The following is a 26736-nucleotide window of genomic DNA, read 5'->3' as shown; positions in this document are numbered from 1 at the left end:
AAATATTCTTGCAGGTCTCGTCTATATTCATCTGCAGCAAAGATCTTCCCATGTACCTTGAGTAGCAGGGGACTTTTCGATCTTCCCTCTATCACCTCAAAAGGTGCTTTTCCCGTGGAAGTATGTACAGTGTTATTATAAGCATAGTCCACTAAAGGTAAGTACTTCTTCTATTGGGACTTTTGATCTACTTCTGTGACATAAGCTTTTAGTATATAAAAAACTGTTAGGTTAGCTATTTCACTTTGGCCATCCGTTTGGGGGTGATAGACCGAAGAGAAGTTTAGACTTGTACCTAAATTCTCAAAGAGACCCTTCCAAAAATTACTAGTCATTCTAGGATCTCTATCGGACACTATGGACATTGGCAAGCCGTGGTACTTAAAGATTTGTCGTACAAAGAGGGTTTCCATTTGATGGGCCTTGATAGTTCTTTTGACAGGTATGAAATGTGCTTGTTTGCTAAACCTGTCCGCTATCATCCATATTCCTATATTCCCATGGATAGATTTGGGCAATCCAAAGGTAAAATCCATGGATATGCTCTCCCATGGTGAATTAAGGATTGGCAAAGGTTGAAGCAATCCAGGTTGCTTCCCTCTATCAAACTTTGTCTTTTGGCATACCACACATTTTGAAACATACTCTTGTATGTTTGCTTTCATGGCAGGCCAATAGAAGCATGTTTCTATCCCTTTTAGGGTAGATTGAACCTTCTATGCCCCACATAAGGAGGAGCATGAGATTCATACGTTACTTTCTCACGTAGTGAGTTAGTAGCACATAGCCTGTTGCCATAGAGAAGATAACCATCTTGTAAGGTAAATGGTTCTTCCTTCTTCCCTAGTGCAAGGGCTAAAATCACATCTTTAAAATTGAGATCAATAGCGTACTCATCTATCATAGAAGATAGATCATTGTGAGTTGCTATGGATATCGCATTCACTCTCGATCGTCTTCAGAGTGCATCGGCTACTTGATTATGCTTGCCAGCAATGTGAGCAATATGAAAATGGAATTGCAAAAGGAAATTTTCCCACCTCATTTGTTTGTTGAAGAGCTTGGTTTGCGTCAGGAAGTACTTGAGGATTTGGTGATCCGTTCGTAGAATGAAAGGAGTCCCCAATAAATAGTGCTTCCACAAGTCTAGAGCATGTAGAACTGCTAAGAGTTCCTTCTCATATATACCTAGAGCTTGCTCAATAGGTCGAGCCTTTGACTTTCATAGGCTATGGCGTCCCTTCTTGGAGGAAAACAACTCCAAGGCAATCACCACAGGTGTCAGATTGGACCTCAAAGGGTTTTGAGAGATCCGATAGTGTAAGCATAGGTTGAGAGATAAGCTTTTTGAAAGCATTGTTCTCCTTGGTGGACCATATAAACCTAACGTTTTTCTTTGTAAGGTCATGTAATGGTCCCGCAATTTGTGAGAATTTTTCTATGAAGCGTCTATAGTATGCACACATACCTATAAAGCTTCTTAGTTCATGTAGATTCCTTGGATTAAGCCATCCTTTTATTACCTCTAACTTTGATGGATCCATTTGGATGCCATCTTGAGAGATAATGTGACCTAAATACTGAATCTCTTGTAAGAAAAATTCACTTTTCTTTCGATTTATATAAAGTTTATTCTCTCATAAAACTTGAAATATTACCTAGAGATGTTGCTTGTGTTCATCTAATGAATTAGAGTAGATGATTATATCATTAAAGAACACTCTAGTAAAGCTTTGGTGAGGCCTAAATAGCTTCTGCATCAGACGGTTGAATGTGGCTGGTGCATTGGTCAAGCCAAAAGGCATGACAATGTACTAGTAAAGACCATACGTAGTACGAAATGCGGTCTTTACTATGTCTTGATCAACTATCCTTATTTGATGATAGCCACTTTTTAGGTCAATCCTACTAAAGTAGGTCGACCCCTGTAGCTTATCAAATAGGTCTTCTATCGTGGAACGGGAAACCTATTCTTGATAGTGATCCTATTTAGTGCTCTATAGTTGACACACATACGATATGTGCCATCTTTCTTTTGCACTGATAAAATTGGCAAACAAAATGGAGATGAGCTAGGCCTAACCATGCCTTTCTCAACCAGCTCATGCACTTGCTACATAATCTCCTCTTGTTGAACTTGAGAAACTCGATAAGGAGGTTTATTGGGCGGTGAGCTTTCGGGAAGAAGCTCAATTGCATGGTTGTCATCCCCTTGTTTGGGAGGTAGCTCACAAGGGATGTCGTCAATAAAAACATCTTGGAATCCCTTTAGGAGATTGGATAACTCTAATTCCTTTTGATTGCCTATATCTTCTTTTGCTAAAACATTAGGTTGATTTTGAGAATCTTTAGCAAAAATCATGTACACGAAAATAGAGCTCTTTATTGACTTATTGAAAGCTTGCTTATGTACAATGGGTATGGTGTTACCCGACTCCTTAGCATCTATGTACATATCTTTTTCCCTGTACCTAAAGTAGATTTGTCTTTCACAGAATTTAACATTGGCAGCCATGCGATCAAACCAAGGATTACATCCTCATGTTTGAGAGGAGAGATGAAGAAATCCTCCTTGTCCACATAGCTTTGGACACGGAGCCTCAATTTCCCAATTAAGGGAGTGACTGAGGCTTCTTGTCCCTTGAAAGCACCATCGATAGGTAGGACATCTCCCATCGCATAGGCTTGGATGCCTAGCTTGGTGGCCAACTCTGTGGATATGAAATTGTGAGTAGAACAAGGGTCAAAAAAATAAAAGCATCATGTTCTCTTACCTTTCCCCAAGCGTGACATAGAGGAGATCCTTTGTGATGAGCATCCTCTTCTTGATTTTTGAAGCTCTAGGAGCCTCATTACGTGTATTCTTGTGGGCGCATGCACGATAGGCATGCCCTAGATCCCCGCACTTGAAACAACGGTTATGTTTTTTATAATGCTCTAGCTCTTCAGGAGAGAGTTTATTTTTGCCTTTATAAACTCCCTTCTCCTTGGCTTTGTTGTTGTTGGAATTGCCTTTGGGAGACTTTTGGACGTTGTCCTTCCCCTTAGGCTCACTACGGTCCTTTTTTTCTTTGGGCTTAAGATTTCTCTTAGCCCCTTGTTGGAAGTTGATTCTTGAAGCCACCATGGTACGGTGTATGACCGCAGGTATGGTGCGAGGCCTTTGGGAGTTAGCATACTCTGCCATATCCTCATATAAACCCACACAATTGTTGTTTTTGCTCTCCAAAATCCATCTTTTTGTAGACAGTGGCTTTGAGATGTAAATCCCAAAACTTGTCTACATTTTGTGAATAGATTCATAGGAAGAGAGCTTCAAGCTTCACCATTTGGTGAGTACTTTGTCTTTGGCATCGCTAGCCAAAAACTGCTTCATGATGGAAGCTCTGAAAGCTTTTCATGTTCGTGGAGCTTCACTGTTTGCTCGTAGGCTAGACCACAATTGCCTGGAGGACTTTTGAAAATGCATAGCTACATGATGTAGCTTAGAGGACTCCGTGAAGCCCTCATCTCCAAACGCCACATCAAATTGTTGGATAAAGGCCAAGACTTTGTCCATAGCACCAAAGGTGCCATCGTAGGTAAGGAAAGAGATGTTCTTTCCTCCCTCTTTGAACTTTTTGAGCTTGGACGACCTTTTCCAGGCGGCATAGGATTTCCTATGGCCTCTTCTCTTGGGCGGTTCGAGAGCTGCACCATCACTTTCTTCAGAAGAGGAAGAGGATGAGGAGGATGGAGAAGAGGGTGACCTCTTTCTCACCTTTTTCTTCCCTTTTCCCTCCTCTTCGGCACCATTGCTTTCTTCAAAAGAGGAAAAGGATGAAGAAGATGGAGAAGAGGGTGACCTCTTTCTCATCTTTTTCTTCTCTTGTTTCCTTTCTCCCCTGTTTGAATTATGGTGAAGAGGAGTATGCGATGGTCTTCTTTGTTTTGGGGGTGTTGAAGAGCGTTTTGCCCACCATCTTCATGGAGCCATCTCTACCGAGGTGGAAGGAGACTCACTTCTTTCTCGTTCTTTTGGTGGGGGCTCTATTGTTGAAACTTGGGCTCTCCTTTGAGAGGGAGATGCTTCATTGAGTAGTAATTTTTTGAGCCCTTCGTACGGATCCTCGTCTTCTTCCCTTATTGGAGAGAGTCCTCTTTTGGAAGTCTCACCAGGAGCTTGCCTAGGTACTCTCTCTTCTTGGTGGGGAGTTTGGAGAATACCATGGGTGTGCAATTGCTATAACACTTCACCTTGGAGGGATGGATTGCCCAGGGCTTGTTGAAGCCTAGAAACAAGATAGTTTACAAGCATAGGGGCATCATTAGTTGCTCTTTCATTAGCAAAATCAAAGCTATCAACATTCATTTCAATCTCTTTTACCTTGTCAGTCATACTAGCAAGTTCTAGGTGTAAATTTTTACTTGTACTTTGGCACTTCAAGCCCTAGTTGCTACTCCCGTTTACCTTCAAAGATAAGCACTCAAGCATCTATACATGTGGCTCAAATATTATTAATTGCAAGGAATAGAAGAGAGGGTTCCCCAGAGCCAATTCTTGTCTAGCTTCTAATAGCTCAACAATGGTTAAGCCATAAGCAAGCCCCGTAGGACTCCATTATTAAGACCATAGCTCTCGACGGTATCCCCGTTAACTGCATAAAGCAGGCGTGCTTCAAGGATGAAAAATCCCTATTCTACTTACTCTTTTGCAATTAATAACACCAACCATTTGTAGCGAGCTTGAGGACCTCACTTCTTGAGCAAGAAAAGGAAAACTAATAGCTCTGATACCAATGTAATATTTAATGCACTAGTAACTTGTGTGTAGCGAAAAATGATAACATAGTGAGAATTTCATTAAGAACAAGTTCCTAATGAGCATAGAGAGAGTACGTAGTTGGAGAAAGCAACAACAATTTACACCTAGTTAGTTTGGCATAGACAATACTTGAAAAGAGAGAGAAATAGAACAATTGACAACAGTTGAGGACCGGATTTGCATGGAGCCAGTCCCCCCTCCAAAAAGGCTTTGTATTAAAGCTTCTCCCATCAAAGAAGACTTTTGTACAATAAAATCTTTGTCTTCCTTGACAAAACTCGTTGGTGCAATGAAGATGGAAGCTTCATGCACCAAATTATGCTTGAAAAACACACCTAGTGGGCCTAGCCTCAGTCCCAAGACCTCACACACCTTCAAAGATGGTGAGAGCTAGCAGGGAATGAGGAAAGATTGAGAGGAAGAAGATGTATCTTACAAGAAAGGAGTACTCTCCTCACATAATCACTCTAATAACATAGCTTAGCTTATTAATTAGCATGGTACAGGAGATGAGCATGCCATTGAAGCTTGGCTCTTGGTTGGATTTGCATTCCATAGCCAAGAGTTGTTGGTGTAGGCCTCTACTTCTCAATGCTTGGAGAAGGAGATGGAGTTCTTGCTCAACACATGAGTTGTGTGTGTGTGTGTGTAGCAAAGTTGGTTAGTGTAAAATTCCAACCTCTCTCTCTTCTTGGTCGACCCCTCTTCCCAACAACTCTTGCTGGCTTCCCATTGGTTCTTGCAAAGCTTAGCCAATAACAATTAAGAAGCATAGTTGATAGCCTTGTGACAAATGTCCCCCTTTCCCCCTTTGTGAGAGCTTTAGGTAATTAAAATAATTTATTTAAACTCTCATTGGACCTTGTAGTCTTTTGGCCAATAAGAATCAAGCAAGCCATTGGGCTGCTGGATGCTCATTGGACCCCTTGGTAGACTGTCCAATAGTCTTCTAGGGAGCTTAACTTCTATTTGTTCTTTTATCAAGCTTTTTTAAATTGATTAGACTTATTTTACTCTAGCCTAATTCTCATTGGTCCACCTCTATGGCCATCCAATAGGATTCGAGGGGAGATTGGGGGCATCTGGGCTAAGAGCCTTCCATGTGTCCATTATTCCCTTTGTGTAAAGGGGGAGCATCCTACCATTAGGGCTCGCCCCCTCCTTCCTAGGGATGTGGGAAGACTTTTTAGTCTTCCCATAACCATCTAATTTTCCCCACTTTTGACCATTGGACTTTTTAATTAATTTTTGGAACTTTAGTCTATGGAAGTCTTAATGGAGCTGAACCTTAGGTCTTCTAAGCTCCATTGATGCACATTGCTCTTTTGCAGACTGTCCCCCTTTGGATCCCTACTGAGACCGATCTGAACGCCTTACCAATATTCTAGCTTTTACTCCCGTGGTACCTCCCCATATTAAATAATCAGTTTAACATGAGAAAATCATTTGGGAGAATTGGATATTAGTTTTTATGACATGGATAATGAGGGCTTTGTTGAGAGAAAGGCCAATTAATGGGTGTTTTGATTGTTATAGTGAGATAGAGGTTGTAAAGGACGTAAGTGGGGTCTTAAAGCAAACGGGGCAACACATAAGCAACACAATAGGGATTCAAGGAAATATTAATGACCACAAAATGAGGGGAGCTAATAACTTATGTAGAGAGCTAATGTGAATCTACTTCTCTATTATAATGTATTGGGAGTGAGTCTAGATCCCTCCTCGAGCTCATGTAATGCCATTTGGAGAGGCCTAACTCTGGCAAAACATACATGCGTACATGCAAAAAGTGACTGTCAAATTTGGACAGGATATTGAGTTGCCATTTGGGCGAATAGGGTCCATTCATTCAAAGCCATAAGGCTTACCTTAGCTTGGGTAGGCTTTTCCAAACTAATGAAGCTTTTTAATACCTACATGTTATTATCTCCCTCACATTAATTGTCAATCTTAAAAATCTCTCTCTCTCTCTCTCTCTCTCTCTCTCTCTCTCTCTCTCTGTGTGTGTGTGTGTGTGTGTGTGTGTGTGTGTGTGTGTCTCTCTCTCTCATACTAGAGGTGTTGTGAGGCTTAGGAGGCTATATGTTTTTATTGACTATTACCGTTAGAGCATTGCCTTGGCTATATGTGAAGGGGTTTTATACTAAGTCACTTTAAATTTTGTAGGTTATCTCACCTATAAAATTAAAATCTAGAGGAAAATTTTAAATTTTGTAGGTGGGATTACATAAAACCTAGGTTTTTTATCAAGCATTGCCATGCTTGCCACAAAGAGACTTGAACCACCTTGACCCCTCACTTATCATTAGCATTGTGTTGACACACAATGGTTTTTGTGTGAAGAATAATAATTGAGTATGACCTGTATCTGTTCCAATTTTACACGAGACACATTTCCAATTGTGTATCAGTAGTACACCTCAAGCATTTGAGGTACTTCTCTTGATAGCACTATGCTAATGACAATGGTTTTTTTTGCATGCTGATCAATGCATTTTTCTAGCTTCATCCATCAAAGTGGTATGGGTAGATAGAGCATTACGTAAGTTTGTCAAAAACTGAAAAATTACATCCATGTCAATATTGTTTTCTTAGCGAAGCATGGGTTAACCTCTCCCTGTGTGAATACTCTCCTTGTCTCAATCCGAAGGGACCTTAAGATCTATCTAAAGAGAAAAGAACAATTTGAATCAAATGTTTGCAAGCATAAGTGAAAAATTGCAATTTAATTATATAGTAGACACAAATGCATGATAACAAAAAAAGAAGATGTATGTACATTAACCTTCTACCACCCCCCCCCCCCCCCTCCCTCTTCTCTCTCTTCTCTCTCTCTCTTTCTCTCTCTCTCTCTCTCTCTCTCTCTCTCTCTCTCTCTCTCTCTCTCTCTCTCTCTCTCTCTCGCTCGCACGCGCGAGTGCCAAAGACAGAGTGGGACAAATCAACATTTGAGCATGGGCAAACAAGTGTCCATTGTGTGTGTGTCATGGCAAGATGTATAAAGACACACACACACACATGTGCCGGTGGTGGTAAGAGCGAGCGAGACCCATCGCCAAGCGGGTAGCACGAGCTAGTTTATGCATAAATCTGGCTTTGATAACCAAATTCATTGAATCTGGGTTTGTGGCTTGGAAGTTGGGGTCATCTAGAACGAAGCGTGGGATGACATGTGTGATTGATCCTTGTAAAGTTGAAGCTGGGCCATTTTCAGTGCTCGAAAAAAACCTTGGTTTTTAGTCTTATAAAACCTCCAACTATGGAAGGACGTAGGTTTCTTTCTATTCTCTTAATTCAAAAAAGTACGAAACTTGTAGACATAGGTAAATTAAGTTTATCCCAAAATTTTGCACTTCCATAACCTGCTACTCAAGTATTAATCTTATTACCATGCCTTTTTAAAATCCTACCCTTCACTTAGCTCCTTTGGGGCGCTCTCTCTCTCTCTCTCTCCCTCCACTTATATGAGGGAATATTAGTTGATGGGGCCATTGAGCTCGGGAGAGCTAGACGCCTATGTCTACGAGGGCAACCACGACATTGACAAAAACTCCATCAAAGGATCATAGCACAACACGAGAGACATCTAGCATGCCTATTTAAAGAGGTGAACATTGACAATGCTCTTTAGCAACCGATGCAATACTTTCTTACACAATATCCAATGTCGGGCATCCTCAGACATTGACGATGATGATGATTTTAGTTTTTCACTTTACTTCATTTTAATTTTGTACCCAAGCATTGTATTAGATCCACCAAAACTAGACTTTGGTCTCGTAGCCTGTAGGTCATTTTAGGCTTTTGAAGTAACATTTCACTTCATTTTATTTTTGCATTTGATGGGCATTGGGCAATGAGCTCTCTCTCTCTCTCTCTCTCTCTCTCTCTCTCTCTCTCTCTCTCTCTCTCTCTCTCTCTCTTTTAGATGAAGATTCAAGACGAGGAGTCAGCAGTCAAGACCTCACGGGCGACCACTTAGAGCCTCTCTCTCTCTCTCTCTCTCTCTCTCTCTCTCTCTCTCTCTCTCTCTCTCTCTCTCTCTCTCTCTCTCAGGGGTCCATCATTGGGAGCCTTGCTCTGCGTGTTTCCAGCACCCGACAGAGCAGTGCGTTCTCAGCATTTGACAGCCTGCAGCTTCAATCCATCTCTCTCTCTCTCTCTCTCTCTCTCTCTCTCTCTCTCTCTCTCTCTCTCTCTCTCTCTGGCCATCATTCGATAATCGACACCCTGCTTCTCTAGCTTTTCAGAAGCGCAGGCTTCCACCTAGTGCAACACTGCTGGCATGACCCTCCCGAAGACATGGGCATGACTTGTGCCTGCAGCTTCAATCCATCTCTCTCTCTCTCTCTCTCTCTCTCTCTCTCTCTCTCTCTCTCTCTCAGGGGTCCATCATTGGGAGCCTTGCTCTGCGTGTTTCCAGCACCCGACAGAGCAGTGCGTTCTCAGCATTCGACAGCTTGCAGCTTCAATCCATCTCTCTCTCTCTCTCTCTCTCTCTCTCTCTCTCTCTCTGGCCATCATTCGATAATCGACACCCTGCTTCTCTAGCTTTTCAGAAGCGCAGGCTTCCACCTAGTGCAACACTGCTGGCATGACCCTCCCGAAGACATGGGCATGACTTGTTTTGCACTAGCGGCCGGCTTCTAACTCATGTTGTGAACGTACCGTGCGATGTCTCTCACTAGCCACATTTACACTGCTTCAGCAGGCTTTTAAGGTCATGGCGATGCTAGGAGGGAGTCAGGATGCTCTCTCTCTCACCCTCTCTCTCTCTCTCTCTCTCTCTCTCACACACACACACACACACACACACATAGCGCACAAGTAATGAATCTATACTTTGGAGTTTAGCTGCTACTGGACATTGATTTACATAAATGTTTTACTCAAACAAATGTTCAAACGACAAAGAGATAGAGAGAGAAACTAACCGCTCCTTGAGTTGTGGATTGACACCTCTCAATCTAGATTCTGCAACGCTTAGCACTCGCTCTTTTGGTTCCTTGGAGCATGGCAGCTTCTTCTTGATCGAGTAGGCTAGGTGATAGAGATGTGATGAGGAAAGAAGCCCTCCCTCAATGCTTAGATGATTAGAGTAGGTTAGAGATGATGCGATGAAGAAAGAAATGGCAAAGATGCTGTGTTGCTTTTCAGTCAATGTGTGCCTATGGAAATGAGGTGCCAAGCTTGCAATTTGCCAAAGGCGGATGAGAGCAAAAGGGGCGGGAGCTTGGAGATTCAAACTATATAAGTGAGACTTCTTGAGTCTGAGATGTCGTTCATTTACGCGTTGGAACTTGGGCTAATTAAAACATGAAGAAAATTTGACAACTGGAGTGTACTCCTCCGTCCTCACGAGTAACATAATCAGTCAGGAGTCAGGACAGTCATACATAATGTTATATATATAATATATATATATACACACCTGATACTTTTTTATTTAACCTTAAAAGAATCTTACCCTCATATTTTGTAAAGGTTTTTCACCTTTACTCATACTCTTTACAATTAAAAAACCCTTGGGATCCCTTTTCTCTTAGGTTTCCAAAACCTAGGAAATAAATTTCATGAGGTAATTCTCAAAATTTGTAGGTGAGATTACACTAAACCTAGGTTTTTTTCGAGCACTGGGCCGCCGCCGCCCATTTTATAATTAAGACAGTAGAAAATGATTGCTCATCTGTCAAGAATATTGAAGGGCGCTTTTTTATACTGAGATGAGAGTGTTCCAAAATCGGGGGAGGTGGCCTAGGGCATAACTGCGAGTCTGCGTCTGCGAGCTCTTGTTGTTGCTCGAGGCCGCCTCCCTTGGGTGCGCGCGTGTGTGCAGCAGAGTGAAGTTAACGTGCCCCTCTCTCACGCACACACGCGCGCCCGCACACAGCCGCGTGACTGGAGTCGCGAATTGGCTTTGGCCATACATAGACAAGGTACATTGTGCAGCAGGTTGCTCATTGCTTTGAAGGAGATGGTTTTTGCATTATATAGTTCCTTCTTGCAGTATCATGGTTCTGGCTACATCATGTTTTTGACTGTTTCGCGGAGTCCCTTGCCCTCGAACTTGTTTTCTTAAACTATTGGTGCGTTGAAGTCATCACCATCCGTTGGCTTTTTCCCTGCGGTTTGTCACTTTAACGCTGCTTTCGTTTGCTTCCAATGTCTGTGTCCCTCCATCTACGTATTTTGTGAATTGTGTTTGGCCCTTTATACTAGTGCAGGTCATCCTCAAATCCTTTGCATAACGGAAGGTTTTTTGTTCTTTATGAATCCAGCAGTTGAGGCCTTTTTTGACTCATGTGAGTATATCTGTGGCCTGCTGTTACAGAGGTGGGGGCAGATCAAGAAATGCCACCATGTGTGGAGCCTACTGTCAGATCTCAAAGTCCCATGCCCATCAGCCAAGGAAACCGAGACAATCTCACAAGACCGGTTGGGAGAAGAAAGATACTTGTCCAGACTGATACTGGAAATGTCTATGGAATAGAACTCGATCGGGCTGACAGTGTTCAAGCTGTCAAGAAAAGATTGCAGGCATTACTCCATGCTCCAATGGATCAAGCTGCCCTTAGCTGTGGTGATTTGATCCTGACAAATGATCTTAACAAGCTGAAGAAGGATACTCCATTATTGTTGACAAGGACCGTCCAGCGAAGTCTTTCATCTCCTTGCCTGTCTCCCACGTCAGCATTTCAAGCAGAGGCAGATTCAAGTCACGTCATTGAAATAGTCGGAGGTTCACTTTGCTGTTCGAAGATGAGAGTCATTGTCAAAGAAATAGCAAAAGCAGTTCAATCTGGAGTAGAACCTGTCCTGATAAGTGGAGGACTTGGGGGTGCCTATTACTTCAGGAACAGCAAAGGAGAAAATATTGCCATTGTCAAGCCTACAGATGAGGAGCCTTTGGCCCCTAACAACCCCAAGGGCTATATAGGAAGGGTGTTGGGGCAACATGGATTGAAAAAAGGCATTCGGGTTGGAGAGACTGGGGTACGGGAAGTAGCTGCTTACCTTCTAGATCATGAAAATTTTGCAAAGGTGCCACCCACAGTGTTGGTGAAGATAACTCACCATGTGTTTCACGTCAACAGCACCACCTCTGCCCTCGTCAAACATTCTCCTTCTGTGACAAAACTAGCATCCTGCCAGCAGTTTGTATGTCATGATTTCGATGCTAGTGATCGAGGGTGTTCAGGCTTTTCAGTAGCTGCGGTTCATAGAATCGGTATTCTTGATGTTCGAATCCTCAACACGGACAGGCATGCAGGAAACATTCTTGTTAAAAAGGTGGACGTGCCTGGGACTTGGGGAAGTAGTCGCATGCATGTGAATAATAACCTCGAGTTGATACCAATTGATCATGGTCTTTGTCTGCCAGAATCTTTGGAAGATCCTTACTTTGAGTGGCTGCATTGGCCTCAATCATCAGTGGCATTTTCAGATGATGAGCTAGATTACATTCGACAACTGGATGCAAAGAAAGATGCAGAGATGCTTCTGGAAGAATTACCAATGTTGTGAGTAGCTTGTTTAAGGGTGCTGATTTTGTCTACAACCTTTTTGCAGATAGCAGCTGCAGCAGGTTTCTGTCTTGCAGAAATTGGTGCCCTTATGAGCAGGGATGGACTTGAAGAAATCAGTCAACTGGAATTGTTTTGTCTGCAAGCCAGACAAGAAGATGAAAGTGAACTTCACAGTCTATTGCTAGAGGATGATAATTTCTTTTCTGACAATTCAATGGAAGGTGATGATGTCCAAGAACAATTCAAGTTTGAAGAAGATGACGAGCTTTGTGAAGACACTACGCCAAGAAGATCGTCCTACACGCTAAGTGATTATTCAGGACTGCATCCAGCAGGCCTTTCTAAACCTCCAGATTTACAGTTGCCCTTCCTTGCTCAAGAGTTGAAGTCTATGGCATTAAGTGGCCTGTCTGCTCATTTGGAGCATGGCACCTTCCCTGACAGAATGGTTACGCCTATCAAAGATTTTTCATCTTTAGGCTGTTGTACGGGCCCATGTTTGGAAGCCTATCTACCTTGTGAAGCCCCATCATCAGAGAGAGAGGACTTTCTCAGCCTTCCTACTAAGCAGAGAAACAGCTGCACAAATAATGGTGGGCAAGTATTGTCAAGGGCTGTGTCAACCTTGAGCTCTTCTGGGAGGTCAATGTTGAGAGTAGCCCATCTATGGCACAGTCCTGAGAACACCTGTCATGTGAAGGATGGAGCCAGTCAGACAGCTGAAAGCATGAATGCTTGGCCTCGAGTTAAAGCAATGTCTTTCAAAAGTGCAAGCTTAAGTGACCGTAAGCCAAGGTCAAGTTTTCTGCGAGACCAGGGAGCATTTGCTGTGTCAGCTTCTGAAACACATGGGAAGGTCAATACAGCTGGAAGTGTGGCAGCCTTCTCCTTTGAAGACATGAGTGAACAGGAGTGGGCATGTTTCATGGATTGCTTAGAGCGGATTTTGCAACAGGATTTCACATCTCAGTGCACTGAGCCTGTTGGCTACCGGCAAAGACTTGGAGTTTCTCTCCCAGCTTTCCGGCAAATTCATTTTCGATGAAAGCTTGTGGGGGGCATTCTAAATGCAATTTCAATTGAAAGCCTGTGCTGGTGTCAGGTTGGGCATGTTTCATGGACTGGTTTCGCATCTAGGTGCACAGAGCCTGTTGGCAACCAGCAAAGACTTGGAGTTTCTTTCATATTCGTTGAAAGCTTGTGAGGGCATTCTAAATGCAATTCCAGTGAAAGCCTGCGGTGGCATCAGGTTCACCCTTCAATGGATTGTTTTTGAGCAGATTATGCAAGAGAATTTTGCATCTGGGGGCACTGACGTTGTGGGATACTGACAGCTTCCTTTGCATTGAACGCTTGTGGTGTGCACTCTAAATGCACTGTCATTGAAAATATGTGGTGGTGTGAGGTTCAGCAACATTGAAAATTTTGATGGTGGCTCTGCTTGTAAAGAATCTTGTTTGATTTGGACCAACTAGGAATGACTGTAATATGTTTAGATTGTACCTATCAGGTTGGCCTACCTTTCCTCTGTATTCAACCATTAAACCCTGTATACTTTGTAAAGCTTTTCAGGTCTTAATTGTATTCATTAAATGTTTCCCAGTCATGGGATTTTTCAATTTATTTTACCTCATTTTGAGGTTGTCCACTCAAGCTATAATTTGAGGTTGTACAATCAAATTGCATGTATCGTTGCACAAATGAAATAATCAGTCAAAATCATTACTCCTTGGCTTTGAATTGTATGATCAGCCTTCTATTGCAAGGAAACTGCAGTTTGCATGCTTGGTGTTACAAGTGCCGTCAAATTTTATCTAAAATCATTATCTCCAACCTACAATACTTGTGGGGTCTTTTTGGGAACTTTGTGCCCTACCTTTGTGGGATCCCTGAGAAGAAGCTGTTGAGAAGCCTTCTCCAATATGGAGCTATCGAAAGGTCTTTCTATGGACAAGAGTAATCCCATTGAATTGAATGTGGAGGAGCGTAGGACCCCCCAAATTTAAAAGATCGTTCAGTGAACGAGCTTGATTAAGGTTTATACCGTCAAGATTGCCAAAAGATCTCAGAATGACAAGAGCATGGGCTTTGTGTATCAAGGATGTGGAGGCGGGGTGGTAGGGGTGGCTGCCCTGATAGCCGTTGTAATTTTGATCCTTGGATGTTGTCCTGGCTTAACATGAGCATGAGCATGACATAACCTTGTAATTTTTTGGGCAGCTCAATATAATCCACTCACAATTGTGAGTTTTGCTATTAAAAAAAAAAAAAAAAGGTTTATACCGTAAGGTTTGAGCACTACTCGTTCTGCTCTGCAGCCAGAAATAGAAGAGTAGCAGCTTAAAATAGCTTAATAGAGCAGTCTTCTTCTCTCCCTCGCCCCAACGCAGAGAAGATGGGTGGCGAGCTAACGCAAAGGAGATGGGTGGGGAAAGGAACGCGCAAGGACTAAGATTTATGCAAACTGCAAGATCTTACTCAGCATATGGGCACGAAAAGTTTGTGCCTAAGAGCATGGTCCCACGAGCCTTAGTAATGGGTAACTAACGGCAACCATGCCGTATGTTGGTCACACGAAGTAGATTTCTCGGCTGTTGACCGGCAGGTGGAGGTGTGCCATGTTGGCCAAGACAGACACAGTGAGCACGGGAGGCTGGAGCGATTGCGTTGTAGATACGACTTCTCAAAATTTACGGCAGCTTTTTTGATCCTCTCTTTAAATCTGCTTCATCAAGTTGCAAGAGCTTCCTTTGTTTCTCGCATGACCACTCATGAGGCATAGCTATCTGTGAAAGTTATGGGGTAGGGAATGGTCCTCAATCGACCATTCCCCATAATCTGTGCGACCACATGGCGACCGGCGGGAGCCGGGAGCCATGGTGGGAGCACAGATTATGGGAATGGTCGATTGAGGACCATTCCCTCCCGTCAAGCGTCCAGGGGAGAGGGGCCACAAAATTGGTCTCTGACTAACACAACTACGAGCAGGTACAGTCGCACACGCTGTCAAGGAGCGATTATGTATGGTGAGGTGCCTTGCAATCATTGGCAATGATTGCCTTGCACAGTATGGGTCCTGCAGATTTTTCGCCAGCTGAGGTGTCAGCAGTTGATCGTTTTTCCCTGCGCTGACATGCCGGCTCTTCATTGGATGCATGGGAGTGGGTTCCGGGTGCTGACCTGGCAATCATCAAACTGTTGCAGGCAAAAATTACGCTCAGTAATGGGCAGTTGATGGACGCTCCAGATTTGCCGCCCCGCGACCCTGGACCTTGACGGATAAGTATGCCTCGTGTGACCACTGCCTATGGTAATGCATCAATTTTCTTCTCTCTCTCTCTCTCTCTCTCTAGAGGAAGGAGACCATATTTTATGCATCAAACTTACTTCTGGATAATTTATGAAAAACTTTCATTTTGATCTGACCAGGATATTCACAACATTGTGTAGGCTCGTGATCTATGACAATGCTTACACTTTTCAATGTAAGATGCTTGCAGGCAATATTGCAAGAAGAAGCATGCCACTTTGGCGCATGGTTATTGGAAAGAAATTGCGCATTGGAGACTAGTTTTTATCTTTAGCGCAAGCTGATTGACAAGTAAAAAAAAACGCAAGCTGATCTGATTTTAAATAAAGAGAAAAATGCAAACTGATTTTAGCTGATTTTAAAGGCAAGCTAGCACAAGCGAGCGCTTGAATTGGAAGTACAAGGTGGAGCGCTGGCTTGCAAAACACAGGCTTAATTGGGAGCTCAATCTTGGAGAACACAATGAAAGGTTAAGTGAGCCCCTCCCCTTGCGTGTGTGTGTGTGTGTGTGTGTGTGTGTGTGTGTGTGTGTGTGTGTGAGAGAGAGAGAGAGAGAGAGAGAGAGAGAGAGAGAGAGAGAGAGAGAGAGAGAGAGAGCGCTAGATGACAATTCTGTGCCAGGCGGTCTACATGTCAGTCGTGGCCGCGTGTAATTTTCTATTTTATCTTTTGTAGTGAAAACTGATGGAGCAGAATTTGCATATTCACCAAGTAAGAATTAAATTAGTTAGCCATAGAGGGATGGGTGTATAGCTATGCATTGAAACGATTTATGTGTGTGTGTGTGTGTGTGTGTGTGTGTGTGAGAGAGAGAGAGAGAGAGAGAGAGAGAGAGAGAGAGAGAGAGAGAGATTAAGCTCATCAAGAGCAACCCAATATCAGTATCCCCTCCTGGAAAACCAACTTCCCATATGGACTGGTAACATCACATCCACAAGTCGAAGCAGCAAGGAGAAACTTGCTGCTCCTGAGATATAACTAGTAATATGTACAAAACCTTCACAGAATCCTCTTCTTTCTTGAGCGCCTGCTGGACACAGAGAGGTCATTCTCCTCCCCATCTTGCTCTTCACTTTGCTCACCCATACTGACATGAACACCCAGGTGAATTGCTAATGCGCTTTGTTCAGGTGAAGTAATAGCGAGCGAGCATGCAACTGTTTGTTTGTGTTTATGTTTGTGTGTGTGTGTGTGTGTGTGTGTGTGTGTGTGTGTGTGTGTGTGTGTGTGTGTGTGAGAGAGAGAGAGAGAGAGAGAGAGAGAGAGAGAGAGAGAGAAAGAGAGGGGATCAGACGTGCTTTCAAACTTTTGAAAGCACCCAAGTTTGAAAGCACCCACAAAGGGGTTGCTGATCTCAAGATGAAAAAAAAACCCTATATGTTGAACCAAAATAGCCCTCAATGGTCGAGGAAAGAGCCCTCAGAAGGTGGCTGAAAATTTGCTGCAAAGAGGCTCCTGCGTAGCCCAAAACAACTAGGACACCTTCCGAGTCCATCCAACTGTAGATTGTGATGTGTGATGGAGGAAAGCCTCTGTCTCTCCTTCATGAGTGTCGATGTAGATGTCTACATGGCCGCTACAATTGAAGAGGGCTCCTGCCTCGGCGGCATCAGACGCCTTCCGAGTCCATCCAGCTTTAGGTTGTGGTGTATGATGGAGGAAAGCCTCTCTCTCTCCTTCATGGGAGCTCATGCAAGCCCTTGTTGGTGGCTTATAAGGGTCAACCATAACCACCTTGACAGAAAGAAAACATTTAAAGATACAGACAAGGTGAGCAAGATGATGGACAGGTTGAGTTGACACACGCGGGATCTTGGCGGGCGGGTGCGAGCATGATGTGTGCAAGCAAGCATGCGGTTGTATGTTTGTGTTTGTGTTTGTGTGTGAGTGTGAGTGTGAGAGAGAGGGGGGGGATCGTAGATGAATGTAACAAGCATAAATATACAAATTTCAAATGATCAAAATGTCCTGATAGTTTTCTGTCAGTGGTAGTTTTTTGGATTTGATAACAAGATATACTATAACATCTGCTCACACACCCAAGCCTCATAAAAATGTGATCAGAGCTGCTCCATCCCCCGTCCAAGAAACAAGAACAACCGAGTGATAAATGTAGAGACTGATGAACATAAAATTGAAATGGCATTATGGATGCTATGTATTTTATAGAAATACTAATGTAACACATATAAATATGAAAATTACAAAAGATGGAAAGGTATCCCTCGAACACTGGAGGAGAAGCATTGGTGTCCCTCCAACATTGGAGGTGAAAAAAGGTGACCGGGGAATGGCACGTTCTCTATGGTTTGTAAAACTTGGGTGAGGACATGCCACCTCCCCGCCATACTTACGTATGGTTTTTTCTTTTTTTTCAAAGCACTGGCATGCGAGCACGTACTGCATTTCTTGCATCATTTCTAATAGGTTATTCCACCTTATTATAAATTCAACCTAACTTATTGTACGCTACCAAACCACAATTGAAAAACTCGAATGAACACGAAGTTTCGTATTGTAATGGATGCTTTCAGATCCCAAACATGGTGATGGACAAACTCACTCAAAAAAGAAAGAGGCAAATAGCAAAACAACGAACAAGAAAAAAGAGGAAAGAGAGTCTAAGGGCAGCTGCATGTTCGTGGTCTGGAATCGACATTCTATCACGACATTGGCAAGATCAGTGTATCGTTGCAACCAAAAACATTAGGGTTTGTGCTAGCTGCGGAACTTTGACATTCTCAAAAACTCGCCTCGAAAAGAAAAAACTAGACAATACCCGTGTTAGTCTAGCTAGCATGACATTTCTAAATGTTGTCGAGAAGGAAGGAGTATCCATACATTGGTCATGTTGCTCAAGCTGTGATAGAGACATCAGAACCAAAAGCGTAGTAGTATTGCCACCAGACTATGTCCGGCGTATCTTAGAATCCAACGAGCTTCACTCTCAACTCCTCAGTATAATTGACATTTCTTTAAACTTCATAAGCTCTGCGAACGCTGTAGCATCTGGCCTACTTGAAAAAAAAAGATCCTTGCTTGATTTGTTGGACAAAAGAGGCAGATCTATAGCATCTGTCAAAGCAGCTCACATCCTCATGCTTATCAAACATTTTAGCCTATCACTTACTCCATAATCCAGTTATCAAGATGTATAAGACTGTGGCAAAGCAACCCCACAAAAAAACTACTTTGTGTGTGCTGACACTAGATGCTGTTACTTCAATCATAACAAGCCACTCAAAAACGGAGCCATTCGCATTGATGGAGGAAGCAGAAGCGTAATGTGAGATGAACATTCTTGAAAGCACGTACACCACCTCAAGAAGAAGGGCCTATACTACAACAGACTCTAATGAATTTGGCTTATTAAAGCTTCGTAAGGGCTCAGGCCATTGGGCGTACGGCAATCTTCAGGTACAATGGAATGCCTACTAGCCACTCAGAGGCCAAAGACGTGACAATAGAAAAAGCCGTGTTCCCTTTTTTGTTCCCATTCGGACGTGGAAACTACGAAGGATACCCAATTCAATGACTACATCAGGATGAAGATCAGCATGCTTTTCTCCGTGTGCACCTTGTACAAGCCATACCTACTCATCATGTACCAACTCAAGAGAGCAATCATGATATCCAATTCTACGAACACGACGATGTTACAGCACGACATAGATGCGTATAAGAGGAGGCACAAGAATGCATCCAACCAAGATGCAATAAGAGGAATTATAAGATACAAGCTCCCGTCGACAATGCCCGACACTCCATCATGGCATCGAAAGAACCTCAAAGATCATCGCAATGGTTGACATGTGGAGCCTACCAGATCTATTCCTAGCATTTACGGTAGACGAAGTCACAGATAGCAGGTGAAACAAAGTAGTAGTAATCAAGAGTATCGCTTATTCATTCAATGGAAGCTACACATGGAAAGATTGTCCTGTTCCACAAGCGCCTACACAACTTCTTGAACAACCACATTTTAGGGGAAGCAAAGTCCTGGGGAAATAGAGCATCACCTTTTAAGGTACGAGATACAAAACCGAGGATCGCGACATGCACATCTGATTTTGTGGGTTTTCTGAGCCGACATTGAATCGATAGCAAATGAAATAGCAGCGTACATACCTGACCCAGAGTAGCCTCCTTTGAATTTTTCAAAGCATTTACATCATCTCGTGAGATAAGAAAACAAATCCACAAATGCAAGTCCACCTGCAAGGTAATGGACCAACAATCTGCATGCAAATACAGCTTTCCATTCGGCCCTCAACTATCAACCAAGCCCGTAATGGACCCATAAACATCAAGATGGTTGTACTATCGGCCCATAGATGAGCACCATAACATAGTTCCCTACCACCCAATAATCTTGCTGTTGTGGAGAGTGCACATGAACATCCAACGTGTGACCAAATCATCTATATCTCACTACCTGGTAAAGTACGCAATGAAGACAGAGCCACTGGGTCCACTTAACCTATCAAAGGAGAATGCGGTGAGGCTTGGCTTGAATGGATTAGACAAAGTCAAGCGTTGCATAATTGAAGCATAATTCGCATAATTGCCTGCAAATTTCGATCATCACAAGAAGCAAAGCTGGGGAACTTATATCGACTCATTGCCACCTTCGGTAAGACAAAGATTGCTTTCACAGAGCCAAATGATCGTCATGCATCCAATCGACTTGTATTGTGCAAGGCCACTGCAGCAGCTGGAGCAATACACGTTCTGCATGTACCACAAAATTTTTAAGATCGAGAAGAGCACCACAGAATCTAAGAAGAGCCAGATGTACGATGCCTATAACAACTCTATTCTAGAAAACCACCGGCTAGTACGATTCACCGATTACCACCCTGGCCACCAATCAATCAATCAATCCAGTGCATTTACAGTCAATAACATATTATTTTGAATGTCAGCTTGTACATACTACTCTCTCTTTCTCTCTCTCTCTCTCTCTCTCTCTCTCTCTCAAAAAAAAACAAAAAAAAAAAAAAAACTTAATCACTGTCAACACAAAGTTATTACCGTGGGTATCCATTTCCTTTGTTGCACCCATCTCAAAAAGCCACACTAGTTCATGGATACACAGTTTGTGGATGATGGTGAAGGTTCTAGCAAATTTTTGCTAGAGTTATTTGGATGCTAGAGTTGCGGACACGCTTCCATTGATTTTCTTCTTTATTATGGATTTTCTCACTACACACATTTACTCAAAAAATTAGCAAAATAGGCATGGGATAGCTTCTTTGCATGCAAGACGGACTGAGGCAAACATTGCTTACTTGCATAAGGAGTTAGAATCGAAGACTATGTAGGAGTAAGATGATCTAGATGTATTGTCGGGGTTAAAAGATCTCAAGGATAGATTAACTACTATTGGAGACGCCATTCTTGACAACTTTTTTTGTGTAAAATGTTCTTGATGCATTGTCAAATGCTTATGAAACATTTGCGTCCAATTTCGAGACTTGTGATATAGGATAGTCCTCATTGCGAAGTTTGATGGTCTTGTCTCTATATCACTACAAGAGACCTAGTCTAGAAAAAAGAGGGATCAATAGCACATTGAACAAGCATCCGTGGATACTCAAAAGAATAAGAGTGTTGCTATCTCGAATGCTCCTGCTTTGAGTAACAAGCTCGTAGCTACTTCTTCAAACAACAATAAGTTTGGAGGTCTGGTGGTGAAGGAGGCAAGAGAAGCTACAATGTCATTCTTGTATGACAAATGACCATCTGGTCATACTAGCCATCTCCATTAAATGTTCGTTTTGTATCCTACACTTGGCATAGTCTGCATTAGAAGAAGATCTGCAATGGTCGTATTTGCCTCTTCCTTAACAACATTGGGTTGCTTCTGCTCATGATGCACATATAATAGTGACTTTGCTTTGACTGCTGATGTTGTACTCCCTCTAAGTTGTACTCCCTCTAAGCTAGTAATGGCACCTTGGAATTATAGTTGAAATTTTCTTACATTACCACCTTGGAATTATAATTAAAATTTTCTTAGTTTTTAAAGCTGAACACTCATCTCTTTCTTTGACATAGAAGTTTACATTCTTGCGGATCAAATTTTTATGGGTTTTGAGCTACAAATAGCACTTTCTTTTGGGAATTGAAATTTAAAAGCTTTTTGAGGAGGAAATTTCTTGGATCAAGATTAAAAGATCAAGTAGATATGCGTGGCTAACTGCTTCACATGGTGTTTCATATGGCTGACACATGGATATTGGTAACTCTTGCTAATGTATAAATACATGGATTTACAAACTTTTTTGGTACATAGTTGATAGTGTATATTGTAGACAAATGCCTAATGAAAGGGATAGGTTGGATTTACAACCCCAATCAAGGTAACTATACATTGGTGAGTGCAAAACCATAACCTACTTTTTGATGTTCCTTTTTTGGCAAATATATACAAAGCTCTTGTCAGTTTGATATCATTCCAATGGTTTTTCAAAAGAGCTTTAATCCTCATGTGAGGGTCTCAGATGAGATGACACTAGATTGGACTTCGAAAAGTGCTCCAAATTACAAAGGAGATGCTGTCCATTTTTTTTTTTGCAATAGTGACTCAAAATTTGAAGCGTAATACTTAATCTATATTATGTTGTTAGTTTTTGTTGTAATTTGACACTCTGCACTAAAAACCCTTTCTGCATCAACATCAACATCACAATCTCCTTCCATAGAAGAGTCAACAATAGCTGCATTTGTGGTGGAACCAGCATTTGCAATGGAACCACCCTCTTTCTTCTTAGCCTCTTTGGCCTTAAACTTATGACACTATTTGATCAAGTGATCATTAGCTTTACAATAATCGCAACACACCTTCTTTGTGCCCTTATCACCAGAATTTCCAAACGAATTGCTGCCAGCATAAGCATTAGAAACATGTGATTTTCCACTCGTCGCAGACGAACCATAAGAAGTGGTTGCATTGCTATTACCACCCTTTCTTTGACCAGCAATAAAAGCATGTTTAACTGCATGCTGTTTAGTCCTATTTTTCTAAAAAGTGAATCTTGCAACTGCAATGTGCACAATGCATAAAACTTGACAACTTCAGGATTTCCTTCGATCATGAGTCTCCAAGTACTAGCAAAAGTCTGGTAAGAGTCTGGCAAGGCATCAAGAACAGTCTACACAAGGGAACTATTTGAAATGACTTTACCTACAGAAATAAGTTGCTCATTAATATCCTTGACAACAGTAAGGAAAGTGTCCATATCATCTTCCTCATGCATAATCTTCGACTCCAGCTCTTTACGCAGCAATGCAATTTTTGCCTCATTGCGGCTTGCATAAAGACCAACCAGAATATCCCAAGCCTGTTTTGCAGATTTTTTTGAACGAATGTGAGGAGTAATGGTGCGCTTCACAGACAACACAATCAACGCATAAGCCCGCGCATCCTTTACATCCCAACGAGCTTGTTTTGCCGTAGGCAAAAAAACTCTAACAGCAGTAATCCTTGCAGCAAGACCTGCAACATCCTCAACATCACCTACATCCTCAGAACCAGGACGTACATCAATGCCCTGCACAATATTCCAGCCACCCTTTGACATAAGAACGTGTTGCATCATGTAAGCCCACATAGGGTCATTGTCCCCATCGAATCTGCCCTCAGCAACAAACATCTTGAACACATATGTGTTGTTGTCAGCCATGGTAAATGCTGCACCTAATGTGAAAACTGCTCAAAAAGAGGAGAAACGAAACGGGAACAACACATGCTATATAGCACAAACCGTAGAAGACTATAAGGGACCTGTTATGCAAAAAATGACACTGACAAAAATTTTGCACAAAATGACGAAATAGCCTGTGTAGTACTGTATGTAGTGGAAACGGAGGCCGAAATGAGCCCGAATAAAAAATATGAGCAGACTAAGCTCTTCGAGATCTCTCGATTTTTTTTTGACATGCGAACGCTCGCCAAAGCTCATAGAAATCGGAGAAAGTGAGTACGCGTGTGTTGGAGCTGCTGGCGACTACTCTTGGGAGGATGCAACCTGCTCTGATACCAATTGTTGGAATTAAGGTTGCAGAAAAACACACATAGCTTGGAGAGTTCTGTATATGGATGTACAATCAAATTGCATGTATGCTTGCACAAATGAAGTATTCAGTCAAAATCATCTACTCCTTGGCTTTGAATTGTATGATCAACCTTCTATTGCAAGGAAACTGCATTTTGAATCTTGATTTATTGCATGCTTGGTGTTACAAGTGTCGTCAAATTTTATCTAAAATCATAATCTCCAACCTTCAAAATTTGTAGGGTCTTTTTGGTAACTTAATGCCCTACCTTGGTGGGATCCCTGAGAAGAGGTTGTTGAGAAGCCTTCTCCAAAATGGAGCTACCGAAAGGTGTTTCTATGGACAAGAGTAATCCCATTGAATTCTTTCTATGGACAAGGTGTTGAATTGAATGTGGAGGAGCGTAGGACTTCCCAAATTTTAAAAAATCGTTCATTAAGCGAGCTGGATTAAGGTTTTGTTATGCTCTGCACACTGCTCTGCATCCAGAAATAGAAGAGTAGCAGGTTTAAAATAGCTTAATAGGGCAGTCTTCTTCTCTTCCTCGCCCCACTGCCAGTGTCAATTTGCATCCCAACGTAGAGAAGATGGGTGGCGAGTTAACGCAGAGGACATGCGTGGCGGAAGGAATGCACAAGGATTAAGATTTATGCAAACTGCAAGATCTTAGCATATGGGAACCAAAAGTTTCCTAAGAGCATGGTAGCCTTAGTAATGGGTAACTAACAACAATCGTGCTATATGGATGGTCACATGAAGTAGATTTCTCGGCTGTGGACCGGTAGGTGGAGGTGTGCCATGTTGGCCAAGACAGACACAGTGAGCATAGGAGATTGGAGCTCTCAATGTGCCTCCATGTTTGCATGCATGCTGGTCGATTGCGTTGTAGATATGACTTCTCACAATTTACAGCAGCTTTTCTGGTTGTCTTTTTAGTTGTCGACTCCAATCATTAAATCTGCTTCACGGAGTTGCAAGTGTTACGAGACTGGGCACCCTCTTGTTGCATGTGGTTAATTGCAATTGGGATAGCTGGCTTAATGGTTAATTATGTGCTGTCTATTTGAATTTTACTAACAGTGAGTGCATGATGGTTGGTAGATTGGAACTTTGGGAGTTGACGAGGAGGCATCGGCAAATAATAATTCTCTCAGTCATTTTATCCTAGCACAATATTTTAGAAATAAGCCACTATGGCTCCTTTGTAAATAGGACAGTAATAACCCACCCTAAGAGGGTCATGCAATAAGTAGTGTGTACCACTCATAACTAAAGTGAAACTAAAGTGTAAAAGAGGGGCTTCCAATTTTGGCACCAATAATGAATCAAAATATCAAATACCAACTCCACAAGAGGTGCCGTGGAGTTTGGGGCTATGATTTTAGGCCTTTCTTGTGTAGATGCTCTTAATTTTCTATCTCCTCTCTCTTTAACCTATTCTGTGTTTACTGTGTACTCCTTAATTAATTCTACATCTTCTCTTCCATGTTCTTAAACCCTCTTACAACTTCTCTCTGTCAATTCTATGCTGTGTGTGTGTGTGTGTGTGTGTGTGTGTGTGTGTGTGTGCGTGTGTGTGTGTGTGTGTGTGTGTGTGTGTGTGTGTGTGTGTGTGTGATAGTCTAGGTGTGTGTGCGCTTGGAAATTGGGGAAAGATGTTGACAGGTTGATAGTGATGTTTGTGAGCAAGTGTTGAATTGTTTTAAGCAACCGGTCTCCCCCCTTCCTCCCAACAGTGGTATCAGAGCCTCAGGTTCGAGGAAATCGGCAATCACATTTCAAAGAGGAATTTTCCAATTGGCAATATCAAATCTGCAAATTGAAGCTAATTGATGAACAATCGACGACTCGACAAATTAATTTGATTATCGATATCGAGATTCTGTATGCTCAATTTAAATTTTAATTGATGGCTAATTCCTGTCGATTGTGACCGCGAGAGAGAGCAAGAGTCGAAGAAAGCAGAGGAAATTGAAGATTTTGAAGAACTTGTATTAAGTCGGTGATTCAAGCTCGACATTGGAAAGGCTTAAAAGGAGTTTGGAAGGAAGCCTTGACTAAGAAACTCGGTATCGGAGTGCTTGAAAGATTTTTAGGAGGACGATCCCTCGACATTTTTAAGGAAAAGAAGGAGAACATGGATCATCGTCAACCTTCATGAGATCAAGGATTCAAGGGAGAGCATGAACCGGGGAGCCCTACTTCAAAGGAGGCATGACATCTAGACACGAGGCTACAATTTGCATATAAAAGGTTTGACGACGAAAACCACAGTGGGAGCGACCTTTGCAGTAGAAATTCGACCACATCCAAACTACATGTAACCGGCCTCAAAGGGAGCGCCTCGGGTGTGGTACCACTTTCCCCTCCTGTCTCAAAGCCTGAAAATCCCTGCAGAGGCTACCCTGTCTCTTCTCTCCCTTGCGTGCTGTCTTTTGAAGGATTCGGCAACCTTTCAAAGAAGGATAAGGGTTCGAACCCTCACCTTGGCAAGATCAATCTTGGGACAGCTCCTTTAACCACTCGAGCAGGAAGGTCTCATCGAAATTTGAACCTAGGTTGTTGGATTGAAAGTCCAAAGTGCTAACCACTACACCACGAAACCACTAATAAAAAAAAATAAAAAAAATATATATATATCATTCTCATTTGGAGCTCTTATAACCTCGTCTGTCCAAGCTTGCTCAAGCGACACTGTTTGCAACTACGGCCATTCCTGCGCTAACTCAATTTTATGGTGAATAATAACATAAATTGCTGATTGTATTGCCATTATTTTTGGGATACAGGAGATTGGACGCCGCGAACTCGATCGACTCATAGACCAATCATCTGGCGGCTCACCTTTTCGGCAATTTTGTTGCACATTGCTATTTTGGACTAGACGCCAATGCAATCTTAAGCTAACTACATTTTATTTTTTGCTATTTTGTTTACTTTCTCTCACTTATTTTGCATACTGCATCTATAAATATCTCGACATAACCATTTAAAATTTTAAAACACATTGAAAAAAGAGAAAAAAAAGAAGAAAA

The 26736-nt window shown here is 42.3% G+C and overlaps 2 protein-coding genes across 2 annotated transcripts; both read left to right on the top strand.

Moving 5' to 3' along the window:
• The first annotated feature begins 11155 nt into the window (after nucleotides 1–11155).
• LOC147422900 (phosphatidylinositol 4-kinase gamma 5-like) lies at nucleotides 11156–12338 on the top strand. Its single transcript, XM_086501614.1, has one exon. The coding sequence runs from the start codon at nucleotides 11156–11158 to the stop codon at nucleotides 12326–12328; it is 1173 nt and encodes a 390-aa protein (XP_086357740.1). The 3' UTR covers nucleotides 12329–12338.
• Nucleotides 12339–12418: 80 nt separating this feature from the next.
• Nucleotides 12419–13978, top strand: LOC147422899 (uncharacterized). The gene has a single exon (XM_086501613.1). It carries the CDS (start codon nucleotides 12419–12421, stop codon nucleotides 13373–13375), a length of 957 nt encoding a protein of 318 aa, XP_086357739.1. The 3' UTR covers nucleotides 13376–13978.
• The last annotated feature ends 12758 nt before the right edge of the window (nucleotides 13979–26736 follow it).

Source organism: Adiantum capillus-veneris, chromosome 26 (assembly GCF_014529385.1).
Source record: "Adiantum capillus-veneris isolate H3 chromosome 26, ASM1452938v2, whole genome shotgun sequence".
NCBI lineage: Eukaryota > Viridiplantae > Streptophyta > Polypodiopsida > Polypodiales > Pteridaceae > Adiantum > Adiantum capillus-veneris.
Note: the sequence above shows the minus strand (reverse complement) of the source record. Positions and strands in the feature narration are given on the sequence as shown.

Bases quoted from the DNA above. Each gene is read 5' to 3' on its own strand.
- LOC147422900 (XM_086501614.1), top strand. From the start codon at position 11,156: ATGCCACCATGTGTGGAGCCTACTGTCAGATCTCAAAGTCCCATGCCC.
- LOC147422899 (XM_086501613.1), top strand. From the start codon at position 12,419: ATGAGCAGGGATGGACTTGAAGAAATCAGTCAACTGGAATTGTTTTGT.